Raw genomic sequence first — 25,738 nt, forward strand, 5'->3', positions numbered from 1 at the left:
AAAAGTGGTGCATTTGCATATTAACTTTCCTCAAAACACTGCGTCGGTGACGTTTTTATAAACACCTGAAAACAAGTGAGACCACTTCTGCTCAGGCCCCCTGCCCCACTCAGTATGCAAACATTAATTGGCCGGCCCAACAAAAGATAGGGAGTGACACCACTGCCCTTGAAAGGGAGGTAATGGACACCCATCTGCCTCCAGAAAGGCCACTCAGGGCCCCACTGGGCCCCTGGCGACACCTGAACACACCAGACACAGTCCAAATCGCCCACTCCCAAGGCTGCCAAAAAAGCAGCCCACAGCTGAAACTTCAATACCGTCCCCTCGGCCATTGCCCGAGTGCACGCCTTACCAATCCGACCCTGTCCACTGCTGTGGGGGTAGGGGGAGATAAACACCTAATGAGGAAGAGGAGACTGGGGCCATACAATACGTGATTGGGTGAAGGAAGGACAGAACTTGGATTGGGGGCACTACGCAGATAATGAGGAAGAGGGGGCAAAATTGTGTTTATTCCGCTTGCAAAAACAGGAGGCTACAAGGACATTTATAAGCCTCGGTGAAATCCCACCAGCAAAGCAGCTCAAAAAAAGACGGTATAGTTGGTCTTCTTTATGTGCCTTTGCGTCCCCATGTGCAGAAGAATTGCACAACACCGACCTCAGCGGGAAAAGAAAGACACCAAATTACACACACCACATTTTTTGTGGTTGTGGCCTCAGCAAAAGGCCGGTGGAGACAGTGTATAAAACTGCTGCAAGACGAAAAAGCAGAAAGAGGCAAAACTTTATTTTTGAAAAAATAATTCCACCAATGCGGATGTTAACAGCATTTTGGCGGCAGGAAATTGATAAGAGAAGCAGACCAGGAACAAGCATTGGTAAATGAATAAAAAATATGCTACAGCCAATAGAAATGTAGGAAAGGTAATTAGCACGCACAGGAACTAATGAAAAGCCACGAAAGAGAGGAGGCAAGATGTAACTCCTTCTTAAGTTTATATTAAAAACAATAGATTTCTCAAGCACAGCGCAAGAGCTGTGCTGGTGAAAACCTAAAAAAAGTATAATGCTTATTGTAGGTGCTGAAATGCATTCTTAAAACTCAGACCCCAGAGTGATGATATATGTGTGATCCTTTTAGCTTTGGTTTAATTTACCATTCCAAGATGGCGGATGCCCCTCTTGAAGAGGTAAATAAAAATAAAAGCTGTGCAGAAAGAAGTGTTCCGGTTGCAAATTGCAGCTAATGGACAGTATGCAAAAATTTAAAAATGCAAAAAAACAACTGGACAGAAATGGGCAGAGGAGCAACTAATAAGTGGTTGTGTGGGGGCGAGAAGAGCAAATAAATTCAGCTGACATCTGGTGGTGAGATGGGAAAGGTGGGGAAGCCACAGAGGCACCATGGTAGAAGGAGAGTTAAAAAAAAACCACAAGAGTAGTTTGGGAAGCAATGGAGGAACTTGAGAACTGGCAGTGGAATAGCAACATGGAGAGCACAGAGGCAGGGATGTGAAGAAGGAAGCAGCACACAGGGGGGAAAAAATAGAGCACTCATATGCACACCAATGGAGTGCCAAAAGAAAAAGAAAAAGGTTTGATGCAGTGCAAGGATACAAGTCATCTAATTAAAAAGGATAATAAAGAAGCTATACGCAAGTGGATAGACAAACACAAGGATAGGAAGAAAAGGCATTGGATAACAAGCAAGCAAATGAGTCTGATAAGAAAGCCAAGCAGTAATAAGCAGCGGGATGTCCCAATGTCCAGTGTAAGTACTTTCCACAAAAGATCGTTCAACAACAGGCAGCTAAACCTGTCTCCAGGCAAGACCTAAAAAAAGCAGGCACACAGTACTTAGCCACTTAAACAACAAGAAAAGTAGAAATCCTCAGACATTTGTGCCAAATGCACGTGGCTACTTATTAGTACATTCAGTCTGGTGACACCTTCCTGGCTTCCAGCAGGGATCCAGGAAGTGACACTTGTCCTCAAACTCCTACCGAAGATTATTGAGGTTTTAATAACAGAAAAACAAAGACCAGTCTCATCCCCCTCTTTCAGCATGCTTTCATTTAGCTCTGACTTACATTTCCAGACAATAGCTGGTTCTACTGTTTAGCATTAACACACTACTGTGTTGTCTAATAAATATATATTTTTTAATGTTATCATAGAATTAATATGGATATGATACAGTATATGTCAGTGAGATTAAACTGAAAAGAAGTGATGTCTGCACATTGTCTTTCTCCTATTAGAACAGATCCATAATTTAAAGAAGGATTTCATTTGCATTTGCTAAGCCAACTGTTAAAGAATGGTAGTTTGATTTTATGTAACACATCTGCCATTTTTATATTCTGTAAATAGGAGGAGTTAATGTTATTCAGTTTAATGGTACTTCAAGCTTTCACCTATGATGATGAAGGCTGAGCTAGACTCGCCAGATCTAAACTCATTGCCTGTAGGCCACTGCATGTGTTAGAGGTGATCACTAAACTCAGTGAGCCACCCAGCTAGCCAATGTGGACGTGTAGGAAACGAAAAACAGATACCTCAAAATTCCCTTTATAGCTTTGACTTTGCTTTAAGCAGGGCTGTGGTACATTTAAATAGGACAGAAAACAGAGTTAAAGCAGAAATCATACCCCTTTAGATTCCTCTTGTGCAGGCTCGTCGGATTTGATATAATTTTCTGAAACGAAGGAAGGAAAGGATGATTAAAAAAAGGACATGGATTTATGAGCAATGAGATCAAGAATATATTTGGAGACATTATTAGCCATGACAATGGGCCACTTAATGGAAGTCAGAACTCTTAAGGGCATCTCTTTCTACAAGGAGTACTGGCTGTACCACCTGACCACACCTATGCCTTAGTGCACCAGCTGTCCTAGTTAGTCTGACCGCCCTACCTCAATCACTTGTCACTCTACCACCGTAGAACAACATAGAACTAGATTTAGAGATTCCAAGGTGCAATAGCATCCAACAGAAGCGCTACACTGTACGCCTTGCCTTACTACAAACACAGTACTACAGGGCTCCTCATTATTGATGTCAACATTCATCAGCATGGTTTCCCCATGTTATAGACTCAGCGATCCTCCGCGCACCCTCTTCTTGATTCTCATGTGCTTATCAGCCTACTTACCACTCAGCAAGATACTCTGTTTTAGCTTTTTTTGATCCCTCACTGGTGTGATTGCCTCACTACGTCTGTAGATCTCTATTTGGTTTATCCCATTGGTGGTGCTTATCTCGTACGTCATTTGTGTTTGTTCAGTAGTTTAGCCTGGCTTAATTCATTGCTTCCCAGGCCTGATTTAGGGCAGCTTGCGTTCTCTCGATAGATAAGCATAAAGTTGCTGCTCACCGCCCTGTACTCATGACCTCTGTCTACTACAACTCCGTTAGGCTTACACCATAATGCTGATGGTGCTCACTGGAGCAGTGTGTTCTTGTTCTGCACATAATACCAAGGGTAACAATGCTTAGTCACGTTCTCAACGTTCATCTACTATCCCCACCACTGATACTCCCTTTTACCCAGCTGCACCACATCTGGAATTGACCATTGCAACATCTCATTGCCCTTTATGTTATTTTGGCACCATAGAAATATGCTTATTGTTTGATTGATTAATTGAGCTCCATCAGCTCGGTGCAGTTGATCAGGGTTTCCTCCAGATCTTCTCAGTTGGCTGAGCTGTAGTTCAGAAGTCTGGATGTCATTCCATCCCTAGTTACTCTCAGAGTCTCACTCAGCTCTATATACCTTCATCCACCATCTGCAACCAAAGCCTCATCGCCACAGCGATTCATTCTCTGTCCACAATCAACTAACTTCTGGTGTTCGCCGGGTAAACTTTTCTTCCAGCGACAGACTTGAGCCACAGATTCCGGCTAGCAGTCTCCCAAGCAGCTCAGATACCAAGGACTAAGAAGCCCAATAAAGGATATTTCATTCATTCAGTCAAACCAGAGGCAGAAAAGAAAGGCAGGCAGTGTCATTCATTCTACTTAATAGACCATCTGTCCCCTAAAATAAGACAGGATAACTTTATTTGCATGATTACTTAAAACCATTGCCATAAAAAAAATTAAAAATATATAAGAGTGTCAATTTTTTTAACTTCTATAAAGTTAGAACCGAAAATTGCAAATAGATTTTTACATATTTTTTTTTATGCAAAACACAAATGATGAAAAAAAGCAGGTTTTCAGCTGTACAATAGATGAATTTAGCAAAAAGGGTTAGGCAGCTCGTGGATGGATTGGGAGGGATGGAACATGCCGCCTGATTGTTAGCTGTTGCCAAAGCAGCGTCTCTGGGGAGAACCTTTTGGTTGCAGTGAGAGAAGTTATTAGCTGCTGGTTTTTAGAATTGTTTCCCCATTGTGTCCATGAATCGAATAAAGCGACAGATCAACTGGACACCTCCACCTCCACCTCCAAAAAATACTTTAACTGCTTGTCTGCAAGTTCTTATCCCCTTGATCTTGAAAATGGGTTTTACTAGCAGTCCACTTTCAGATTGCAGCTTTCCACAGATGCACAATAGGTGTAGGAAATTCTCTTTTGCTTTCCCACATAGGCGGCAGATAGTCGATGTCTGTGTTCGTTTCCAAGGTGACAGGTGCAGCAAAGTTGGAAGAATGCCCATTCGGAAATGAAAATATTTTTCCTTAGTTGCCTTCATGAAACCAGCACCTAAATAAGGTTGGCGGGAGGAATTGGTGTAACTCTGCATGATGAACCATCCATGGGCCCTTTCTTTCAGTGCCGCCTTGTCTTCCACCATGGACCCCCTTTTCACTGTCTTGTTAACAAGATGTTTGAAGCTGTTATGCTTTCCTGAGGCCACCCAAAGTTCACCTAGGCCCAAGCGATCAATCGAAGCTGACAAGTAGGTCATGTCTGCACTTTCCTTTTTTGACTGTATTTCCTTCCACAAATAGGCATTTAGTGATCCGGACTCAGCCCTTTTAATTTTATGCCAGCACTTGAAGTAGGCACCTTTACAGGCAATTTCTTGGATCTGCAGAACAAATGCCAATCTGATTTGGGCAGGCGAGGCGTATTTAGGTAGATTAAAATATCATTCTAAATGTTCTTAAGATATACTGTCCAATGTACCCGCGTCCCTTCCCCTCAAGCACTTGTTCCCGTAAGTGATGGTTGGGATGAGTTTTGCTTGAAGCACCTGAAACAGTGGTGACCTGGACCAGCAGTTTTGTGTTTGATGTTTTTTAGTGGTACAAAAGGGGGTGGTGATGGACGGAGCATCAGAACCAATCAAACACTCACACCCAGTCGACAGATCTGGGTTTGATCCATCACCGTTCTTTAGTCCACTCTGCCACCCCAGTTCAGACATGACCATATGCAAATCAGTCTGACCCAGTGCCTCATGGGAACAGTCCAGCCCGAACTGCCAAGCCATGCCTTCCCTGGACTGGAAACAAGCTTCCTAGGACCAGTTTCTGGCATTTCAGCCGTCTTCAGCCAGGCTTGTTTGAATCCAGTGGCAAAGTGAGCGATGGACACATGTCTGAGCATACCCTGCCAACTTATGGCGAACAAAGCGGTACAAAAGGGGGTGGTGATGGACGGTGCATCAGAACCAATCAAACACTCACACCCAGTCAACAGATCTGGGTTTGATCCATCACCGTTCTTTAGCCCACTCTGCCACCCCAGTTTAGACATGACCATATGCAAATCAGTCTGACCCAGTGCCTCATGGGAACAGTCCAGCCCGAACTGCCAAGCCATGCCTTCCCTGGACTGGAAACAAGCTTCCTAGGAGCAGTTTCTGGCATTTCAGCCGTCTTCAGCCAGGCTTGCTTGAATCCAGTGGCAAAGTGAGCAAGGGACACACGTCTGAGCATACCCTGCCAACTTATGGCGAAGAAAGCAGTACAAAAGGGGGAAGGTGATGGACAGAGCATCAGAACCAATCAAACACTCACACCCAGTCAACAGATCTGGGTTTGATCCATCACCGTTCTTTAGCCCACTCTGCCACCCCAGTTCAGACATGGCCATATGCAAATCAGTCTGACCCTGTGCCTCATGGGAACAGTCCAGCCCGAACTGCCAAGCCATGCCTTCCCTGGACTGGAAACAAGCTTCCTAGGACCGGTTTCTGGCATTTCAGCCGTCTTCAGCCAGGCTTGCTTGAATCCAGTGGCAAAGTGAGCAAGGGACACACGTCTGAGCATACCCTGCCAACTTATGGCGAAGAAAGCAGTACAAAAGGGGGAAGGTGATGGACAGAGCATCAGAACCAATCAAACACTCACACCCAGTCAACAGATCTGGGTTTGATCCATCACCGTTCTTTAGCCCACTCTGCCACCCCAGTTCAGACATGGCCATATGCAAATCAGTCTGACCCTGTGCCTCATGGGAACAGTCCAGCCCGAACTGCCAAGCCATGCCTTCCCTGGACTGGAAACAAGCTTCCTAGGACCGGTTTCTGGCATTTCAGCCGTCTTCAGCCAGGCTTGCTTGAATCCAGTGGCAAAGTGAGCAAGAGACACACGTCTGAGCATACCCTGCCAACTTATGGCGAACAAAGCGGTAAAAAAGGGTGTGGTGATGGACGGAGCATCAGAACCAATCAAACACTCACACCCAGTCAACAGATCTGGGATTGATCCATCACCGTTCTTTAGCCCACTCTGCCACCCCAGTTCAGACATGACCATATGCAAATCAGTCTGACCCAGTGTCTCATGGGAACAGTCCAGCCCGAACTGCCAAACCATGCCTTCCCTGGACTGGAAACAAGCTTCCTAGGACCAGTTTCTGGCATTTCAGGCGTCTTCAGCCAGGCTTGCTTGAATCCAGTGGCAAAGTGAGCAAGGGACACACGTCTGAGCATACCCCGCCAACTTATGGCGAACAAAGCGGTACAAAAGGAGGTGGTGATGGACGGAGCATCAGAACCAATCAAACACTCACACCCAGTCAACAGATCTGGGTTTGATCCATCACCGTTCTTTAGCCCACTCTGCCACCCCAGTTCAGACATGACCATATGCAAATCAGTCTGACCCAGTGCCTCATGGGAACAGTCCAGCCCGAACTGCCAAGCCATGCCTTCCCTGGACTGGAAACAAGCTTCCTAGGACCAGTTTCTGGCATTTCAGCCGTCTTCAGCCAGGCTTGCTTGAATCCAGTGGCAAAGTGAGCAAGGGACACACGTCTGAGCATACCCTGCCAACTTATTGCGAACAAAGCGGTACAAAAGGGGGTGGTGATGGACGGAGCATCAGAACCAATCAAACACTCACACCCAGTAAACAGATCTGGGTTTGATCCATCACCGTTCATTAGCCCACTCTACTACCCCAGTTCAGACATGGCCATATGCAAATCAGTCTGACCCAGTGCCCCATGGGAACAGTCCAGCCCGAACTGCCAAGCCATGCCTTCCCTGGACTGGAAACAAGCTTCCTAGGACCGGTTTCTGGCATTTCAGCCGTCTTCAGCCAGGCTTGCTTGAATCCAGTGGCAAAGTGAGCAAGGGACTCACGTCTGAGCATACCCTGCCAACTTATTGCGAACAAAGCGGTACAAAAGGGGGTGGTGATGGACGGAACATCAGAACCAATCAAACACTCACACCCAGTCAACAGATCTGGGTTTGATCCATCACCGTTCTTTAGCCCACTCTGCCACCCCAGTTCAGACATGGCCATATGCAAATCAGTCTGACCCTGTGCCTCATGGGAACAGTCCAGCCCGAACTGCCAAGCCATGCCTTCCCTGGACCGGAATCAAGCTTCCTAGGACCAGTTTCTGGCATTTCAGCCGTCTTCAGCCAGGCTTGCTTGAATCCAGTGGCATAGTGAGCAAGGGACACACGTCTGAGCATACCCTGCCAACTTATGGCGAAGAAAGCGGTACAAAAGGGGGAAGGTGATGGACGGAGCATCGAACACTCACACCCAGTCAACAGATCTGGGTTTGATCCATCACCGTTCTTTAGCCCACTCTGCCACCCCAGTTCAGACATGACCATATGCAAATCAGTCTGACCCAGTGCCTCATGGTCCCTTGCTCACTTTGCCACTGGATTCAAGCAAGCCTGGCTGAAGACGGCTGAAATGCCAGAAACCGGTCCTAGGAAGCTTGTTTCCGGTCCAGGGAAGGCATGGCTTCGCAGTTCGGGCTGGACTGTTCCCATGAGGCACAGGGTCAGACTGATTTGCATATGGCCATGTCTGAACTGGGGTGGCAGAGTGGGCTAAAGAACGGTGATGGATCAAACCCAGATCTGTTGACTGGGTGTGAGTGTTTGATTGGTTCTGATGCTCCGTCCATCACCACCACCTTTTGTACCGTGAGGTTTTTTAGTGCCACCACAATTGAGCTTCCTCTTCTCCTGATGGCATCTTTTTGTGCCTTGAACATGCCTTTGTTATCTATAAGGACCCCCAGGTACTTGTATTCCTCGACTACTTCTATTGTTTCACCAGCCAGATGCCAACGATGATTAGATGCATTCTTTGTTTAGTTTAATCGAATCACTTTAGACTTGTCTAAGTTGATTCTTAGACCATTGTTATCAGAGAAACGTTCCATAGCATCTAATAGATGTTAAAGTCCAATCAGTCCTAATTCAATATCTCAATGACACTGAATTGATTCAATAGCAAACTTTTATGTAGTTTATTTTGTCTTAGATGTGTTTTATTGTTCTCCAATCAATATTAGCCTATTCTTAACTGTTGATTTGTCTGTCTCACGCATATGTTTGCCGGTTGATCAGACCAAGTGCTAATTGTGTTATCTCCATGTAAAGCACTCTGATACCCTCGAGGGTCACGTTTGCGCTATACAAAACTTTCTAAATAAAAATAAATAAAGAGTTCGGCTGATCAATACAAGGTCATCGGCATACAGTAAATGAAAAACTGAAAGCCCGCCCATCCTTGGGGCGTGTGATTTGCAGTTATCCAGCTCTGTGGATAAATCTGCCATAAAAAGATTGAACAAAGTCAGGACCAGCACACACCCTTGTTTCAGGCCCTTTGTAGTTGGCATTTTTTCTGGACAGGCAGTCACCGGCTCCAAGCTTCACTTGGACCCAGCTGTCAGTATGTAAGAGGATCAGCTGGTTTAAGAGAGCAGGTGGTATATTTATTTTATTGAGTTTAACCCAAAGTTTCTTCCTATCTATATTATCGAAAGCCGATGAATAGTCGATGAAACACATGTAAAGTGGTAAGTTTGCATCTTTAACAGCGTCTGTAAAAAGGAGAGGGCAAGTATGTTTGTGGTAGTTCCCATGCCTTTACAGAAACCCATCTGGTTGAAGGGGATGACTGATTTTTCAATTGCTCAATCTGTGAGATCATCCAGGAGAAGACCGGCATAGTATTTGGCATCGTTATCTATTAATGCTACCAGCCTGTAGCGTTTTGCTTAGTTCTTATTGCCTCTCTGGGATGCCGCTGGGATGCTCCAGGGTAACCATGCGCTCTATAAGTGTCTTTTATTTCATTTCTCTTGTATATTGGGGATATGAAGGACCCTCTCCAAGAAGCCGGTATACTTTCTCCTCCCGAGATCTGTTCAAACAGTGGTAATAATGCAGCCGCCCAATAGTCCAGGTCTTTCTTAAAGACGATCGGTGGAATCCCGTTAGGGCCTGTCGCGCCCTCCAGCCTGCCTTTCGCTATCCTGTTCTTAATCTGTTTGTTTGAAAATGAGAAAGAATCAGTTGCTAGTGGTTTTGTTTGATCAGGAAATTCACCCCAGAAATATGCCTGGGTCTAGTATTCCCAATCCTAAATCCTTCAGGTTCTGTATTAAAGTGTTGCAAAAGGTGGGTTGCACAGGCTTCTTCCATTAAATGTGAATTAACTCTATGTACGTCTGGATTCTGTAAACTATTTATTATACCCAAGAATCTTATGCTGTTCTTAGTCATATAGTAGCTTGGCCCACAACTTGTCCTTTGCTTCCCTTTTTGCTTGCCAGATTACCTTTTCTTGTTTGTTTTTAGTTGCGTTAGCTCCTCCTGGATGGTGGGGTCTGAGCCTGTTTGCTGGAGCCTCTGTAGTGTCCTATTCATTGAGTTCTTGAGCTCCCTTAAGTTAGAGTTTTGCGGGATGCAAAGGTGATTGGGTATCTTAAACAAAGACTTAGAATACCAGCAATACTATCTTGTTGTCCGATCTTGTAGACCGTTTTTTTAGAATATAGAATGGCGCTCGATGGGGTGGACCGCACAATTCTTTGGTCTAATCTTCAAAGATGGGGAATTTCGCCCCCGCTATTGAGAGCCATTCAGTCTTTATACTTGAACAGCAGGGTTCAAGCTAAACTCGCAGACAATGGGCATATTTTCAGCACAATAAAAATCAGTAGAGGCCTCAAACAGGGCGGTGGGCTGGCACCCTGCCTTTGGTTTATCACAGAGGATAGGCCTGATGCTATTAAGGCTCAAGGGTCCCAAACTTGCCTCTTTGACTCCTCAGTCTCTGCAATATGCAGATGGCACAGTGATCTTAAATCACAGGCCTGCAGGCTTCCAGAAAGTGCTCAATGCCTTGAATATTTAGAATACTGCCAATAAATTAGTAATTAATTCCAAAATATCTGCTGTATTCGTTTTTAGGAACAAACAGGGTAAGTTGAGGAGGTGGAGGATTGGGTAAACCACAGTAGAGAGACAAAGAAAGTACTGTTATCTGGTTTGACGACAAAGACATCGGGCACAGTTAAAAGTCTAACGCTGCCTTGGTTACCAATACCATGAAATGACTTCATAAGAATCTTTAGGCATATTTGTCATCTTCCTAATTCTGTAAGCCAATCACATATCAGATTTGAATTTCATTTACAGCAGTCATTACTAAAGCTGATGCTTCAGTTTTCCGTTAATTTCCTTAGGCTGAGGAACGCCAATGGCCCATCTCTAAAGGCCGCGATCCAGTCAACAGATCTGGGTTTGATCCATCACCGTTCTTTAGCCCACTCTGCCACCCCAGTTCAGACATGACCATATGCAAATCAGTCTGACCCAGTGCCTCATGGGAACAGTCCAGCCCGAACTGCCAAGCCATGCCTTCCCTGGACCGGAATCAAGCTTCCTAGGACCAGTTTCTGGCATTTCAGCCGTCTTCAGCCAGGCTTGCTTGAATCCAGTGGCAAAGTGAGCAAGGGACACACGTCTGAGCATACCCTGCCAACTTATGGCGAAGAAAGCGGTACAAAAGGGGGAAGGTGATGGACGGAGCATCGAACACTCACACCCAGTCAACAGATCTGGGTTTGATCCATCACCGTTCTTTAGCCCACTCTGCCACCCCAGTTCAGACATGACCATATGCAAATCAGTCTGACCCAGTGCCTCATGGTCCCTTGCTCACTTTGCCACTGGATTCAAGCAAGCCTGGCTGAAGACGGCTGAAATGCCAGAAACCGGTCCTAGGAAGCTTGTTTCCGGTCCAGGGAAGGCATGGCTTCGCAGTTCGGGCTGGACTGTTCCCATGAGGCACAGGGTCAGACTGATTTGCATATGGCCATGTCTGAACTGGGGTGGCAGAGTGGGCTAAAGAACGGTGATGGATCAAACCCAGATCTGTTGACTGGGTGTGAGTGTTTGATTGGTTCTGATGCTCCGTCCATCACCACCACCTTTTGTACCGTGAGGTTTTTTAGTGCCACCACAATTGAGCTTCCTCTTCTCCTGATGGCATGTTTTTGTGCCTTGAACATGCCTTTGTTATCTATAAGGACCCCCAGGTACTTGTATTCCTCGACTACTTCTATTGTTTCACCAGCCAGATGCCAACGATGATTAGATGCATTCTTTGTTTAGTTTAATCGAATCACTTTAGACTTGTCTAAGTTGATTCTTAGACCATTGTTAGCAGAGAAACGTTCCATAGCATCTAATAGATGTTAAAGTCCAATCAGTCCTAATTCAATATCTCAATGACACTGAATTGATTCAATAGCAAACTTTTATGTAGTTTATTTTGTCTTAGATGTGTTTTATTGTTCTCCAATCAATATTAGCCTATTCTTAACTGTTGATTTGTCTGTCTCACGCATATGTTTGCCGGTTGATCAGACCAAGTGCTAATTGTGTTATCTCCATGTAAAGCACTCTGATACCCTCGAGGGTCACGTTCGCGCTATACAAAACTTTCTAAATAAAAATAAATAAAGAGTTCGGCTGATCAATACAAGGTCATCGGCATACAGTAAATGAAAAACTGAAAGCCCGCCCATCCTTGGGGCGTGTGATTTGCAGTTATCCAGCTCTGTGGATAAATCTGCCATAAAAAGATTGAACAAAGTCAGGACCAGCACACACCCTTGTTTCAGGCCCTTTGTAGTTGGCATTTTTTCTGGACAGGCAGTCACCGGCTCCAAGCTTCACTTGGACCCAGCTGTCAGTATGTAAGAGGATCAGCTGGTTTAAGAGAGCAGGTGGTATATTTATTTTATTGAGTTTAACCCAAAGTTTCTTCCTATCTATATTATCGAAAGCCGATGAGTAGTCGATGAAACACATGTAAAGTGGTAAGTTTGCATCTTTAACAGCGTCTGTAAAAAGGAGTGGGCAAGTATGTTTGTGGTAGTTCCCATGCCTTTACAGAAACCCATCTGGTTGAAGGGGATGACTGATTTTTCAATTGCTCAATCTGTGAGATCATCCAGGAGGAGGCCGGCATAGTATTTGGCATCGTTATCTATTAATGCTACCAGCCTGTAGCGTTTTGCTTAGTTCTTATTGCCTCTCTGGGATGCCGCTGGGATGCTCCAGGGTAACCATGCGCTCTATAAGTGTCTTTCATTTCATTTCTCTTGTATATTGGGGATATGAAGGACCCTCTCCAAGAAGCCGGTATACTTTCTCCTCCCGAGATCTGTTCAAACAGTGGTAATAATGCAGCCGCCCAATAGTCCAGGTCTTTCTTAAAGACGATCGGTGGAATCCCGTTAGGGCCTGTCGCGCCCTCCAGCCTGCCTTTCGCTATCCTGTTCTTAATCTGTTTGTTTGAAAATGAGAAAGAATCAGTTGCTAGTGGTTTTGTTTGATCAGGAAATTCACCCCAGAAATATGCCTGGGTCTAGGATTCCCAATCCTAAATCCTTCAGGTTCTGTATTAAAGTGTTGCAAAAGGTGGGTTGCACAGGCTTCTTCCATTAAATGTGAATTAACTCTATGTACGTCTGGATTCTGTAAACTATTTATTATACCCAAGAATCTTATGCTGTTCTTAGTCATATAGTAGCTTGGCCCACAACTTGTCCTTTGCTTCCCTTTTTGCTTGCCAGATTACCTTTTCTTGTTTGTTTTTAGTTGCGTTAGCTCCTCCTGGATGGTGGGGTGTGAGCCTGTTTGCTGGAGTCTCCGTAGTGTCCTATTCATTGAGTTCTTGAGCTCCCTTAAGTTAGAGTTTTGCGGGATGCAAAGGTGATTGGGTATCTTAAACAAAGACTTAGAATACCAGCAATACTATCTTGTTGTCCGATCTTGTAGACCGTTTTTTTAGAATATAGAATGGCGCTCGATGGGGTGGACCGCACAATTCTTTGGTCTAATCTTCAAAGATGGGGAATTTCGCCCCCGCTATTGAGAGCCATTCAGTCTTTATACTTGAACAGCAGGGTTCAAGCTAAACTCGCAGACAATGGGCATATTTTCAGCACAATAAAAATCAGTAGAGGCCTCAAACAGGGCGGTGGGCTGGCACCCTGCCTTTGGTTTATCACAGAGGATAGGCCTGATGCTATTAAGGCTCAAGGGTCCCAAACTTGCCTCTTTGACTCCTCAGTCTCTGCAATATGCAGATGGCACAGTGATCTTAAATCACAGGCCTGCAGGCTTCCAGAAAGTGCTCAATGCCTTGAATATTTAGAATACTGCCAATAAATTAGTAATTAATTCCAAAATATCTGCTGTATTCGTTTTTAGGAACAAACAGGGTAAGTTGAGGAGGTGGAGGATTGGGTAAACCACAGTAGAGAGACAAAGAAAGTACTGTTATCTGGTTTGACGACAAAGACATCGGGCACAGTTAAAAGTCTAACGCTGCCTTGGTTACCAATACCATGAAATGACTTCATAAGAATCTTTAGGCATATTTGTCATCTTCCTAATTCTGTAAGCCAATCACATATCAGATTTGAATTTCATTTACAGCAGTCATTACTAAAGCTGATGTTTCAGTTTTCCGTTAATTTCCTTAGGCTGAGGAACGCCAATGGCCCATCTCTAAAGGCCGCGATCCTGTGGTGTAACATTAGCTCCCGCAGCCCTGCGGTGAGGGCGCGCCCAAGCTACAGGGGGTCACTTCCAGCACTGTGCACGGGCGGCGGGCCCCTGGCCTGAGAGCTCCTGACTGGGTCCGGGGGAGGGGCTCCCTCAAGTTTCATTACGCCACTGCCGCATCAGCTGAGCGTTTCAAGATGGCGGCTAAAAAGCTTAAAACGTTATCCAATGCAATGGATTTGGAAACTTTTAGCTCCAAAAAATACTATTCGGCCGCTACGTTTTCACAAAACTTTGCACCATGCTGCCTTTTTGCCCCAATGTCCAAGGCAGTCAGACATTTTTTATTTGCCTAAATTTGTATTAGTTCCAGTCTTGGGATTTCGACATGCCTGGCCAGTGTATTAGTGCCAATATCGGCAACTGTTGTCACATAACACATAGAAAATACATAAATAAACCACACGACACTTTTTGCAAGTGGAGAAATATTGCTGCAGGTTTATTAGCATAACCAACATGCAAACATGGTGGGTTATCTTACGGGCGATCCGATCCCAGGGCAGGCCAACCCCTAGCAGCTTGCCCGTCTGATAAGCCTAAATTACACCATGGCAGTCGCCGATTGGTGCATACCAAATCTTGGGAGGGGCCACCCCTCCCATCCGTGGACCACCAGTCCACGTGCTTACTCACGCCCCCCCCGAAAGAGGTGGGCGGAGCGTATGCTGGCAGCCCCCGGTTGCTCAGACCCACAACCACCCGTAGGACTAACGGGACGCCGTAGTTCTTCCAGGGGACAACTCTAGACATCCCTGGGTATCCTGGCTTAGCACCATGCTGTGCTTCTGCATGAAGTACCCCTTGGTATCTGCAGACTCTGGATCGCCCTGTAACTCCTCCTGCAACACAAAATAACATGTTAGAAAGCCCAACCCCCCTCCTTGTACCTCCGTCTGCTGGGTAAGCGGAGGGGCGGGCAAGGCGAGACGAGAGGGACAAGAGGGCGAGGAAGGGGCGGGCACAGCCTAAATACCCTGCCCCCTCCCCCTCCGCCGGAAGTATCCATTCGCCGGACGTCTTCCCTGGCTGAGCCCAGGGACTAGACCGGCTGCCCCCAGTGCCTTCATGCGGCACTAAGGCGGCCGCCCTGTTAGGGGGGCTGCTGCGCAACCCCCGGGGCAGCCTTGCATAGTGCCAATATCGGCAACTGTTGTCACATAACACATAGAAAATACATAAATAAACCACACAACACTTTTTGTAAGTGGAGCAATATTGCTGTAGGTTTATTATCATAACCAATATGCAAACATGGTGGGTTATCTTACGGGCGATCCGATGCCAGGGCAGGCCAACCCCTAGCAGCCTGCCCGTCTGATAAGCCTAAATGACACCATGGCAGTCGCCGATTGGTGCATACCAAATCTTGGGAGGGGCCACCCCTCCCATCCGTGGACCACCAGTCCACGTGCTTACTCACGCCCCCCTCCGAAAGAGGTGGGCGGAGCGTGTGCTGGCAGCCCCCGGTTGCTCAGACCTACAACCGCCCGTAGGACTAACGGGGCGCCGTAGTTCTTCCAGGGGACAACTCTAGACATCCCTGGGTATCCTGGCTTAGCACCACGCTGTGCTGCTGCATGAAGTACCCCTTGGTATCTGCAGACTCTGGATCGCCCTGTAACTCCTCCACAGCCTTGGGAGTGGCCACCGTCGCTACCAGGGCCCCCCACCAAGGTAGCCTTATTTCCTTACAACCTGCTGCAGCCAAAGCTTCCCCTAGATCCAGTAGGAAAGGATCCATGCCTAAACTAGAGAGGTGCACCCCATCTTCCTCCAGGCACCCTGTGGACGTCGGCGTGTATAAGACCATGCCTGATGAAGCCAAAACCTCTTATTGCCGGGCTTCTCCCAGGTCCAGCCAAACAAGTCTTAACCAATACAGGACCGGAGGCCATCATGCCCCATCAGGACAGGTGCCCCATCCATTCTAAACTCCCCATGGATTTATGACTGAATTAACCTGCCTAAAAATAGGCGATGGTCCAATGATACCTTTGCCTGGCTGAAGAACAAAACCTATTCCAAGCCACTCCTGCCAGGAAGTGCCAATGCGAGTGTAGTTAAGAGTTGACAAGCCCGCTCTACCTCCTCTTTGCTCGGTTATCTGAGTCTAGCACTAGTCGGAGTATGCCATCACCTTCCGACAGTCACCACCCTATGTGAAGCCTTGCCCTCCCAAACTTCTGCTAGCATACCAGGGAGCAGACAGGACAGCGTGACCCAGGGGGGAACCAAAGCATAAATACCTCTCTATGTTGAATACTGGGAATGCCAATAGTTCTCCTGCTACTTTGTAGCCCAAATATGTTTCCCAGGAGTTTCCCCCAATCATATGGACCAAATCGCCCCTGTTGGAAGGCCACTTCCACAACCTGCATAGCTGCCAGCAGTGCTGGAGGGCGGGAGAAGTTGCCCGTTACCGTTACTCACATAAATGGTCCCTGTTTCGTCGAACTCAAGGACGGGCTACTAAGTGAGCTTACCAGGCTCCGCCCTTGAACCAGAGGTCAGACCCAAGCCCCTCTAAGTTCTGCTGCTTCACCTGCCCGTTAACACGAATAACTGGAGCAACTGAACCACTTATCGCCGTGCTACATGTCCTCTTGGACAGGTGCACGGGCACCTGACCCAGCATCCAAACGCAACCAGAAAGTCAGACCGTACCCAGAACGGTAACCCCCAACTGGCCTGGAAGCGAGACAGACAATGCTACTGCCTCAACAAGGTATGTCCTTTGCCTATTCCGTGTCTGGCTGTAAGGGTTAGACATTGCCAGTCCCAGTCCCGGGTGAAAATAGGAGCTATACAGCTGCAGGTGCTAAAGATGGAACACGTGGCCTGATGAAGCAGACTGTAATTCCCTTGCTACTGTGGTGCACAAACCCACAACCATTGGCTCTCCATGGTACAATACCTTCATGCTAATCATGGTTTCCTAGGAGAATGTTGGCAAGTCTATGTTCAAGAAGTCTAACCGTATCCTGAACAGTAACCCCCAACTGGCCCTGATGCGAGACAAACCATGCCAAGGCACATAGGAGATTTTAATAACTAATAGCAGGTCTAACAGCGTCAACAGGCATCCTAAGCGGCATCCTAAGCTTACAATAGGAGTGTCGGAGTAAGGGTATCCAGTGAGAATAAAGACGACAGCCTCCCATCTGACCAACAGTGGTGGGAACCACTCCTGTACATTCTAGTACAAATGGTCCCTGTTGACCTGTCACTGCCTGATGTACGTGACCTAGTTACATGGTCCCTTTGCATGGCGGCATGCCATTGAGACAAACATCCAATCCCCGATAAGTACCACTACCTGCCTACGCTACAATCTTGCCTGGCATTCCTCCATGCCCAGATATACCATGCGATGATTGCTCTACTCCGTCACTTGACCCGACCATACTTCGGAGAACAAACACAGCGTGAAGAAGCGGCCTGTGACCTGCCCCAAAACTCAACGGAATCATCCTATGAGCCGAATGATGTGCGAGCTCGCCGCCAACCTCTGTCAAAGCCTGCCAACCCCACCAGTATTTGGACCCCTATTGCTCCAAAATTGGAGGGGGGAGAGGGGGCAGGGAGGGGCAGTCCTGTCTGGAGATGTGTGTAATGGTGCACATGTGTCCTAGAGTACCTATTGTTTGGGTGCAAATATAAGTACCACAAGTACCTGGTGTGTTCAATACTAATAACAGTACTAACAACTCAATCATCGTCTTAAAACCGTGAGTGGCAAACAGGGAGATTAAAGACAGGCTAACCCCAGTGTGACACAGAAAGACCCACCACGCAGCTGTGCCCCAAAAACCACCATCCCGCATCAAACAGACCCGATGGAAAGACAACAAGAGCCTAACGCTCTACACCCGCGGATAACCCAGGAAATAACCAATAACACTCGAGTAAATAACAACGGACATCCTTTCAGCGTCTGAAGGCCTAGCCCTTTCAGAAGTGACCCGGGGACCCAGGGCCAGGCATCAGTGCAGGCCTCGGCACCTGTGGTGTGTGTGATCGTTGCCCACTTCAGTGTGAGCCAGGGCCCGCGATGCATACTGTCTTCCTGATCACTAAAGCACACGTAAACCACCCTAGCTGTTCCTTGCCGCTAGGTCATCCTACCCTAAGGAGCCCCAATGAACGACCCGGGAACATTAAAACTCCTTCAACACTAAGCTTAACTCTTTGATTAGCATAGGTGCTGAAGGCGGTGAGTACACCTTCCCCCTGATCCCGGACACAGCAGTGAAGAGACCCCGGAGAACCCGGCCAGTCTAAAAGACACCCAGAGCCGAGGGAGCCCTGCGCAAGCTTCAAGTGTTGTTTAAGAGTTAAAACTAATCTGCAGTGCTCCCCAGCTAGCTCAGGCAATGACTATGGCATGCAGAGCCACTGGCACACCGCACATTTACTAGGTGTCCCGCTCACTGAAAACCTGACTGATCACCATTCATGGCGTTAATCTATGCACATTGAGAAATACATTTCATTATAAGAGTATGTGAACGCAGAGGTGTTGAAACGTTAAACATGAGCTCCAGTTACATGATATACTGAGCACGTCATCGCATCCCTATATTTACTACACACGGGGCACTACCTACAACAAGCCCCTCTTTTTGCTAATCAGTGCTGCTCATTGCATATAGTGAAATAATTCCCCATTATAGCTCAGTTGCATGGCCCGAGAGCTATTCTACCTCAGATTAAACTGCCTGCGAATACGAAAGCTGGGCTGTCCTTCCCACACCTGCAAACAGCCAATTCTGCACAACTCCCTGGGGAGCCCTTAATAAAAGGCGAGGATGGAGGAATTGCACAAGATACACAGCGGCCTCCTCAGAAGGAAGGCCCCCCCAGCTCTTCCCTTTCCGTTATAGGAAGAGATCTACCTGAACAGAATCAATGGGAATTGAACCTGTAACCTTGAGAGTAAGAGTCTCCGACCTTAACCATTAGGCCACAGTGACTCTGCCGAACTACCAGCACTGACGAATCCTCACTCTTAACACCAATAATGATGTGATTCCAAATAATCGTAACCTGTTGCGCTTTTACCTTATCATCCTACTCTTAACAACATAATGCCTATGTGTGGCATATTGCGGCCTCTGTCACTGCCTCAAGCTACGCACTACAAAAGGACATTATACCTACAAGCCAAACTTGTTGGGAGGTAGTTGCCTCATTGCCTAGGCAACCTGTAGCTCCGTTGTACATGTAATGGTTCTGGAATGAAGAGGCTGTGTAAATCCTAATCAGTCCCTTTGAAGTTACATCCCCCTTGCAACCGTCTACCCAACTACACTTTATCACCGCATTGCTTCAATGCGCACCCAAACGCGAGCCACCGTCGACATACCTAGCTGACAGCCCGAATGTGACAAAGCACACAAATATAAAGGCATGACAGCACATCTTAAAACATTCCAATGCAGCCCTATCTTACAAAGGGGACCCCAACCTTAAGGAAGGGTACTGCTCATCTGGTGGTGTGGCACCTGGGGAGGTAATGAAAGCATGAGAAATGAGTGGCTAGGGGAGGTAAGGAGCGCGCGAGAAATGGGCGGCAGGTCTACTGAAGGTAACTGGAGGATGTACGAATATTGTATGTCTCCCACTACGTCGTGCCTTCCCAACTGGCAATAAGTTCAAGAACTGCATCAACCAGGAGCTCTGCCCATGTGACTGCGCCCATACTTCAAGACCCGGGAAGGAAGGACTGTGACCGCCCCAATCTCCTTGCCCTAACACCGGCCCAGCTGTGTCCAAAAGACCTCACAATTCAGCACGTAAAGTGCTTAACTCGTTTAAAACTCTGTCAGGACTGACACTAGGCGGCCCCTTATATTGCGCCATACATACTCCTGCCGTGCTGCCAAACCTGCACACCCTAACTACTGACCCTTACACTTGCGCAACTAAGTGCCCCGACTGGCGACAGGCGGCCACTTCAGTTTGCCCCACACATGGCTCCCGCTGCGCTGCCACTCCCAGTAACATCACAACTCCTAACCCTGACACCAGTCCAAGTGTGACAATAAAGACTATTCCATACTCCCACGCTAATAGAACGGCCTGGGCAGCAGGCAATAGCAATCTTAATGAGATTGAATTACTCAATGCATGCTGTAGTGGTACTCTCTAAAATTAGACCGACAGTGCTAACTGGTAGCCTGTCACAAGCGCCGGAGCTGAACAATAAGAGGCGGTGCCACGCACCAGGAACCACCCGCTCACACTTAGCTCCGGAAAACCTGATCCAGCGAATCACATTGGTAGGCCATTGCAGCACCTGGAAGTCCAGGTTAACTATATCACCTTGCGGATCATGACGAAACAAGGCTGTAACTTAATGCAAGGTTCAAATCTGCAATGGTTTATCCCTGTGCTTGTATTGGCAGGGGTGAGAGTGTATTAGTCCCTCACCCCCTGCCGTTTTAATAAAAACAATTGTATAACACCTAAACTGATCCAAAATACATGAATGAAAAGTCATCATTGTACCACACCATGTCAAACCATCTCAGAGGGAGATGACCGAGGCTGCGCAGTAACATTTATATTCCTCTGCATTCCCCAGCCAGGCGCCGTCAGAGGGTTGAAAGACTAGTGCCGTTTTGTAAGGCTGCCCGGGGGGGGGGGGTTGCGCAGTGGCCCGCCCCTTTGAGGGCGGCCGCCTTAGTGCCACAGGAAGGCACAGGGGTGGGAGGTCGTGTCCCTGGGTTTGACCAAGGGAGACCCCAGACAGGTAGCTGCTTCCGGCGGGGAGGAGCAAAGGGGGGTACATATTCTGTCTCCGCCCCCTCCTCGCCCTCTTGTCCGCTCGTTCGCCTTGATGCCGTTCGTTCTGCCTGGTCTGGCGTCGGGTTTTCGTGATCCCGGTGAGTGTTGGTGGTGACGAGAGCGAGAGTCGGAGGCATGCAGCTTAGTGTTAGAGCTCATGCTTTGCATGTACGAGGCCCCGGGATCAGTTTCCGGCATCTCCGGACTTTTTTTTTTGCCATGCTTGTCTTGGGTTTTTGGGCAGAGAGCTAGGCTGGTATCACGAGGAAGGAAGAGATATGTTCTCCATATGGGTGGAGGACCCCGCTTAATCTGTCAGACGTTCGCCTTGAAAAATCCTTTGAATTGGGGTTTTCTCATTTAAAGTTATCTGCCCACTCGTGCCGCCTGCAGTCTATAATTAGGCACCAGTCCGACCTTACGGCTCGAGGAGTCTGGCCCGAACTGCACGGGGTCCGGAGAGTACATCTGGAACCTCATGCTTTGGTGGGCTGTGGATTTGTAAAAGTACCTGTAAATTGGGTGTCCACACTTTAATATCACGCATAGCATTATTTTTTCGGAACGCAACTCACCTGCCACTCCCACCCCTCAGAGCAACAGCCCAAAACGTTAGTGGGGGCTCGCACAGGAACCAGGCTGCAGTCCGGAGGGTTTGACCCTAGCCCCGGTTCACACCCCAAGTAAAACCCAGCTCAGGGATTTCGTGGAGGAAGCCCCGGCAGGGCTGGATTTAGGACGGTGCGACCGTGGTGCTAACTACTTGGGGGCGCCGGGTTTGGGAGTTCATTAGCCCTTTGAAGCACCGGAGGCAGCGCCGCTTTCCGCGGCGATTACCAGGTCTCACATGTGGGTCAAGATAACTCGTGATTAATTTTCTTCCGGGAGAGAGATCAGCATTTTGTGGAGTGGAGGTTTCGACTAAGGGGAAGTTAGTGCAGAGGGTCGATGTCCCTGATAAGAACGTATGCCAAGTAGATTACAGAGTGCATTTGATGTAAATAGGTCAGCAGGTTACTGTTTTCAAAGGAGGCGCCCCTTGTTACTTGCAAGTTATAACTTAAGTCTGTATATGTGTTGTAAAGGCCACTAGGACCTCTTCCATCCTTGTGACGGGGAATGCTACCTCCCCTTTCATACAATACTATGTGTACATACCAGCATGAGAGGTAACTGGTGATAAGAAAGCGCTTGCTGCCCGATCCGGGTCAAGCTCGCGCTATGCAAACTCCCGCCTCCCAAAATTAACCTTTATCCAACAGTAATCCATGTTCTATTAATGTATGGTTAGCGGTGTGTATGCTGTTATAGGATGAACGTTTATCGTTCACGGTTGAATATACGGACTTTAAGGCACGGTCACTTACTACGTGGCGTCTAACCATGTTTTTATGCACAGCAGGCATGATGCGCGCTTTTATTAATTCCACTGTGGGCTAGAGAGGCCGGGTCAGGGGCCCCCTCCTTTCTGGGTCAGCACAGTATGTGCTGGGTCAAGGGGCACTGAAGCGAATTATGCGGTGTGTTCCACAGCTCCAGGGTTGAGTCCACATCCGGGTGAGGGGGGGGAATTTACGCATTTCCCACTCGTTCGGGAGTTGTCTACATTTGACGCTGTGTGGGAGGGGTCCCGCGGTTCGTGGTTAGCGCCTAGGCAGTAAGGGAGATGCCATCTTGTTTTGTACATTTGTTATGCATTCGATCAATGTGAAATAACTTTAGCCAGGCGGTCGATGCCCATAGCTCTGCTTCCTGTCACGCCGGGGCACTCTTAGTAGTGCCCCTTTTGGCCTCCAGGCATGAGTTCCTCATGTGCACGTGACCGGCGGGGGTGAGGGGGGGGCTACTACAGCTCGGCAGGTTTGAGTTGGACGCGCCTCGGGGACGCGGCCGGTGGCTGTGGTGACTGTCCCCGGGGCCGAGTATTGGGTTATCGCGGCCATGCGGTCCAAGGCGCTGGTTTCGACTCAAGTCTCTCTGGAGCCGTAGGTTCGACCCCACCGCCGCCATTTGCGGGCATTTATTTATACTCCTTCAGTCAGTACTCTCTGGTGGGCCCACATAATATTTCATTAGTTGTTCCCCCGGAGGCGGGCCTAGTGGGTGGGGGGCTACCTCGGCACGGGACGCCCCCCCACGCGACGCGCCTTTGACTCATTGCCTCGCGTGCTTATGCCCTGCATTAGCACACCCGCAGCCCGGTCTCCGGGGCGCGCTTTTACCCCCCCCCCCCTGCCCGAAAATGTAGGTCTATACGGTGCTCAGGCACAGTGCTCCGACTTCTTTCGGGGCGGGTTCGTGCGGTGATTCAATTTCTCCCAGTGCGCGAATTGTACTCAAGACGGCGCTCAGGCTCAGCGCTCCTACTCAGTTCGGGTCGCGTTCGTGCGGTGTATACTCTCTCCCTGCGCCCGAACTTGTGCGGAATTTGGTGCTCATTTACTGCGCTCCAGTATCTTCGGGTCGTGTTCGCGCTGTGTCTCAAGGGCAAATCACTTATCTCCCCGCGGCAGATATTCATGTACAGACGGTGCTTATGTACAGCGCTCCAACACCTTCGGTTCGAGTCGTGCAGTGTCCCTGGGCAAATCACTTTAACCCAGTGCCCGAATATGCATGTAAGTATGGTGCTTTTGTACAGCGCTCCAACACCTTCGCATTCGCGCTGTGTCCCTGGGCAAATCACTCTATCTCCCCGGGCCCGCACTTGCCACCACTAGGTGCACACCGCCAGCTGGCTGCTGCTTTCCATTATCGGATTTAAAAAAAAAAAAAAAAAATGTTTTAACCTCTCGCTTCTCTCTTGGATCGTGCCAGGTGTCCGGCAGACCGGTGGGTCTCGCTCGGTACTGGACGGATATCTTAAGCGTTTCTTAATCTTTGCACATTTCACTCTAGCATTGGACACTACCATGCTAGGTGTAGCTACCCCCCTGCAGGGCATGCTGGGAGTGTAACGTCACTATGTTTAGCTAGTAGAGTGCTTTAATAAAGGCAGCACGGCGGGAGTATGTATGGCGCCAGATAAGGGGCCGCCTAGTGTCAGCCCTGACAGAGTTTTATACGAGTTAAGCCTTTGTCGCGCTGAATTGTGAGGTCTTTTGGACACAGCTGGGCCGGTGTTAGGGCAAGGAGATTGGGGCGGTCACAGTCCTTCATGCCCGGGTCTCGAAGTATGGGCGCAGTCACATGGGCAGAGCTCCTGGTTGATGCAGTTCTTGAACGTATTGCCAGTTGGGACGGCACGACGTAGTGGGAGACATACAATATTCGTACATCCTCCAGTCACCTTCAGTAGACCTGCCGCCTATTCCTCGCGCGCGCCGTCCTCCCCTAGCCACTCATTTCTCATGCTTTCATTACCTCCCCCAGGTGCCACGCCACCAGATGTGCGGTACCCTTCCTTAAGGTTGGGGTCCCTTAGGGACAGACTTTGGCAAGCAACTAATTTTGTGACCTATAATCGGGTAGTTATGTCGCATGACCAGATCCAAATTGCCACCCGTTACTTTTATCCTTCAACGGATGTGCTTGTTCGCAGTAATGGCCGCCCCGCACGTGAGGTGCATTTACGGGGAATCGAGCGTGGCGCTTGCTGGCAACACGAGCAAAGGTATATGGCTTCGCGCTTTACCAGGAGCTAGTGCTCAATGGTACGTCTTGTACCGGTGGTTGTAACGGGCCACACAGGACAAGGGTTTGAGTTCCGCAAAAGCTGTCAAAGTGTCATAAATTGGCAAAATTTCTAACTCTTCTTTATAGTCTAAGTAACGCTGCAATAATCTCGGCGGGCCGGTGCCCGGCCCCGCGCAGGCCTGGGAGGCAGAGTGATTTGAGGAAACAATTTCAGCCGAGGTACTTTGCTGTATGTGTGGGAACGAGTGTCCGCCTCTAACTGCAAGAGAAAATGCCCTGGGTCTCACACAGAATCGGCTTTCATTCGGTTTAAGGAGATGAGTATTGATAATGCGTAGGGATTGTTGGCCCAATTCTGAGCTTTAAGATGTGCTGCGATACTGGCACAATTGAGAGATGGAGTTTGTGTCTCTTGTGAGAAAAAAATTTCCAGTTACAGTTGCAGCTTCATTAAAGGTGTGATTAAAATGGTATCTAAAAGGAATGTCGGCCATGCGGCTGATCACATCCACAGTCAGTCTGCCCTTTCAAACAGCAAACTTTTCGCACCAAGGGCCCTCCTGCTTCTGGTGCCTTGCGGCAGGGGTGCGATCCTCTAGGGGTTTTTGTTTCTCAAACTGATGCAAGTGCTGAGAATTTTTCGCCGTCGTCTTGTTTGGATTACGCTCGCGATAAAGTGTCACTCATAGGTGCATTCTCACGAATTACACTGACTTAGGGAACGGTCACACATAGCAGTCTAAACTTTGGCTGCTTTGTTCAATGTGTTTTTGAACCCAGATCATCTGTGTAGGTTTGGCTGATGCGGCTATTGCATAGCACCCAATCTTTGCCTACTGGTCATACAGCAGTATAATTGTTCTATCTGCAGCAGTCTGTGGGGAATGTCTGAGAAGTTTTGCAGAAATGGTGAGGGAGGTCAGGTTCGGGAACTGGTCCCCGGGACATGGTTTGGGCCATTAATCACGTTGATGGTTTCTTATTTGCGGGC

At 48.1% G+C, this 25,738-nt stretch overlaps 1 protein-coding gene and 1 non-coding gene across 2 annotated transcripts in view; both read right to left on the reverse strand.

The window, feature by feature from the left end:
* BTLA (B and T lymphocyte associated) overlaps window positions 1-25,738 on the reverse strand; it is a 128,176-nt gene that overhangs the window by 14,015 nt on the left and 88,423 nt on the right. Inside the window, exon 4 of the mRNA XM_085621175.1 lies at window positions 2,657-2,703. Coding sequence (XP_085477301.1) covers window positions 2,657-2,703 — 47 coding nt within the window. The remainder of the gene's footprint in view (window positions 1-2,656; window positions 2,704-25,738) is intronic.
* Window positions 22,135-22,256, reverse strand: LOC146801710 (U6atac minor spliceosomal RNA). The gene has a single exon (XR_014968127.1). It is a non-coding gene; the product is annotated as a U6atac minor spliceosomal RNA (small nuclear RNA).

The sequence above is a fragment of the Triturus cristatus genome, chromosome 8, assembly GCF_964204655.1.
Source record: "Triturus cristatus chromosome 8, aTriCri1.1, whole genome shotgun sequence".
NCBI classification, from domain to species: domain Eukaryota; kingdom Metazoa; phylum Chordata; class Amphibia; order Caudata; family Salamandridae; genus Triturus; species Triturus cristatus.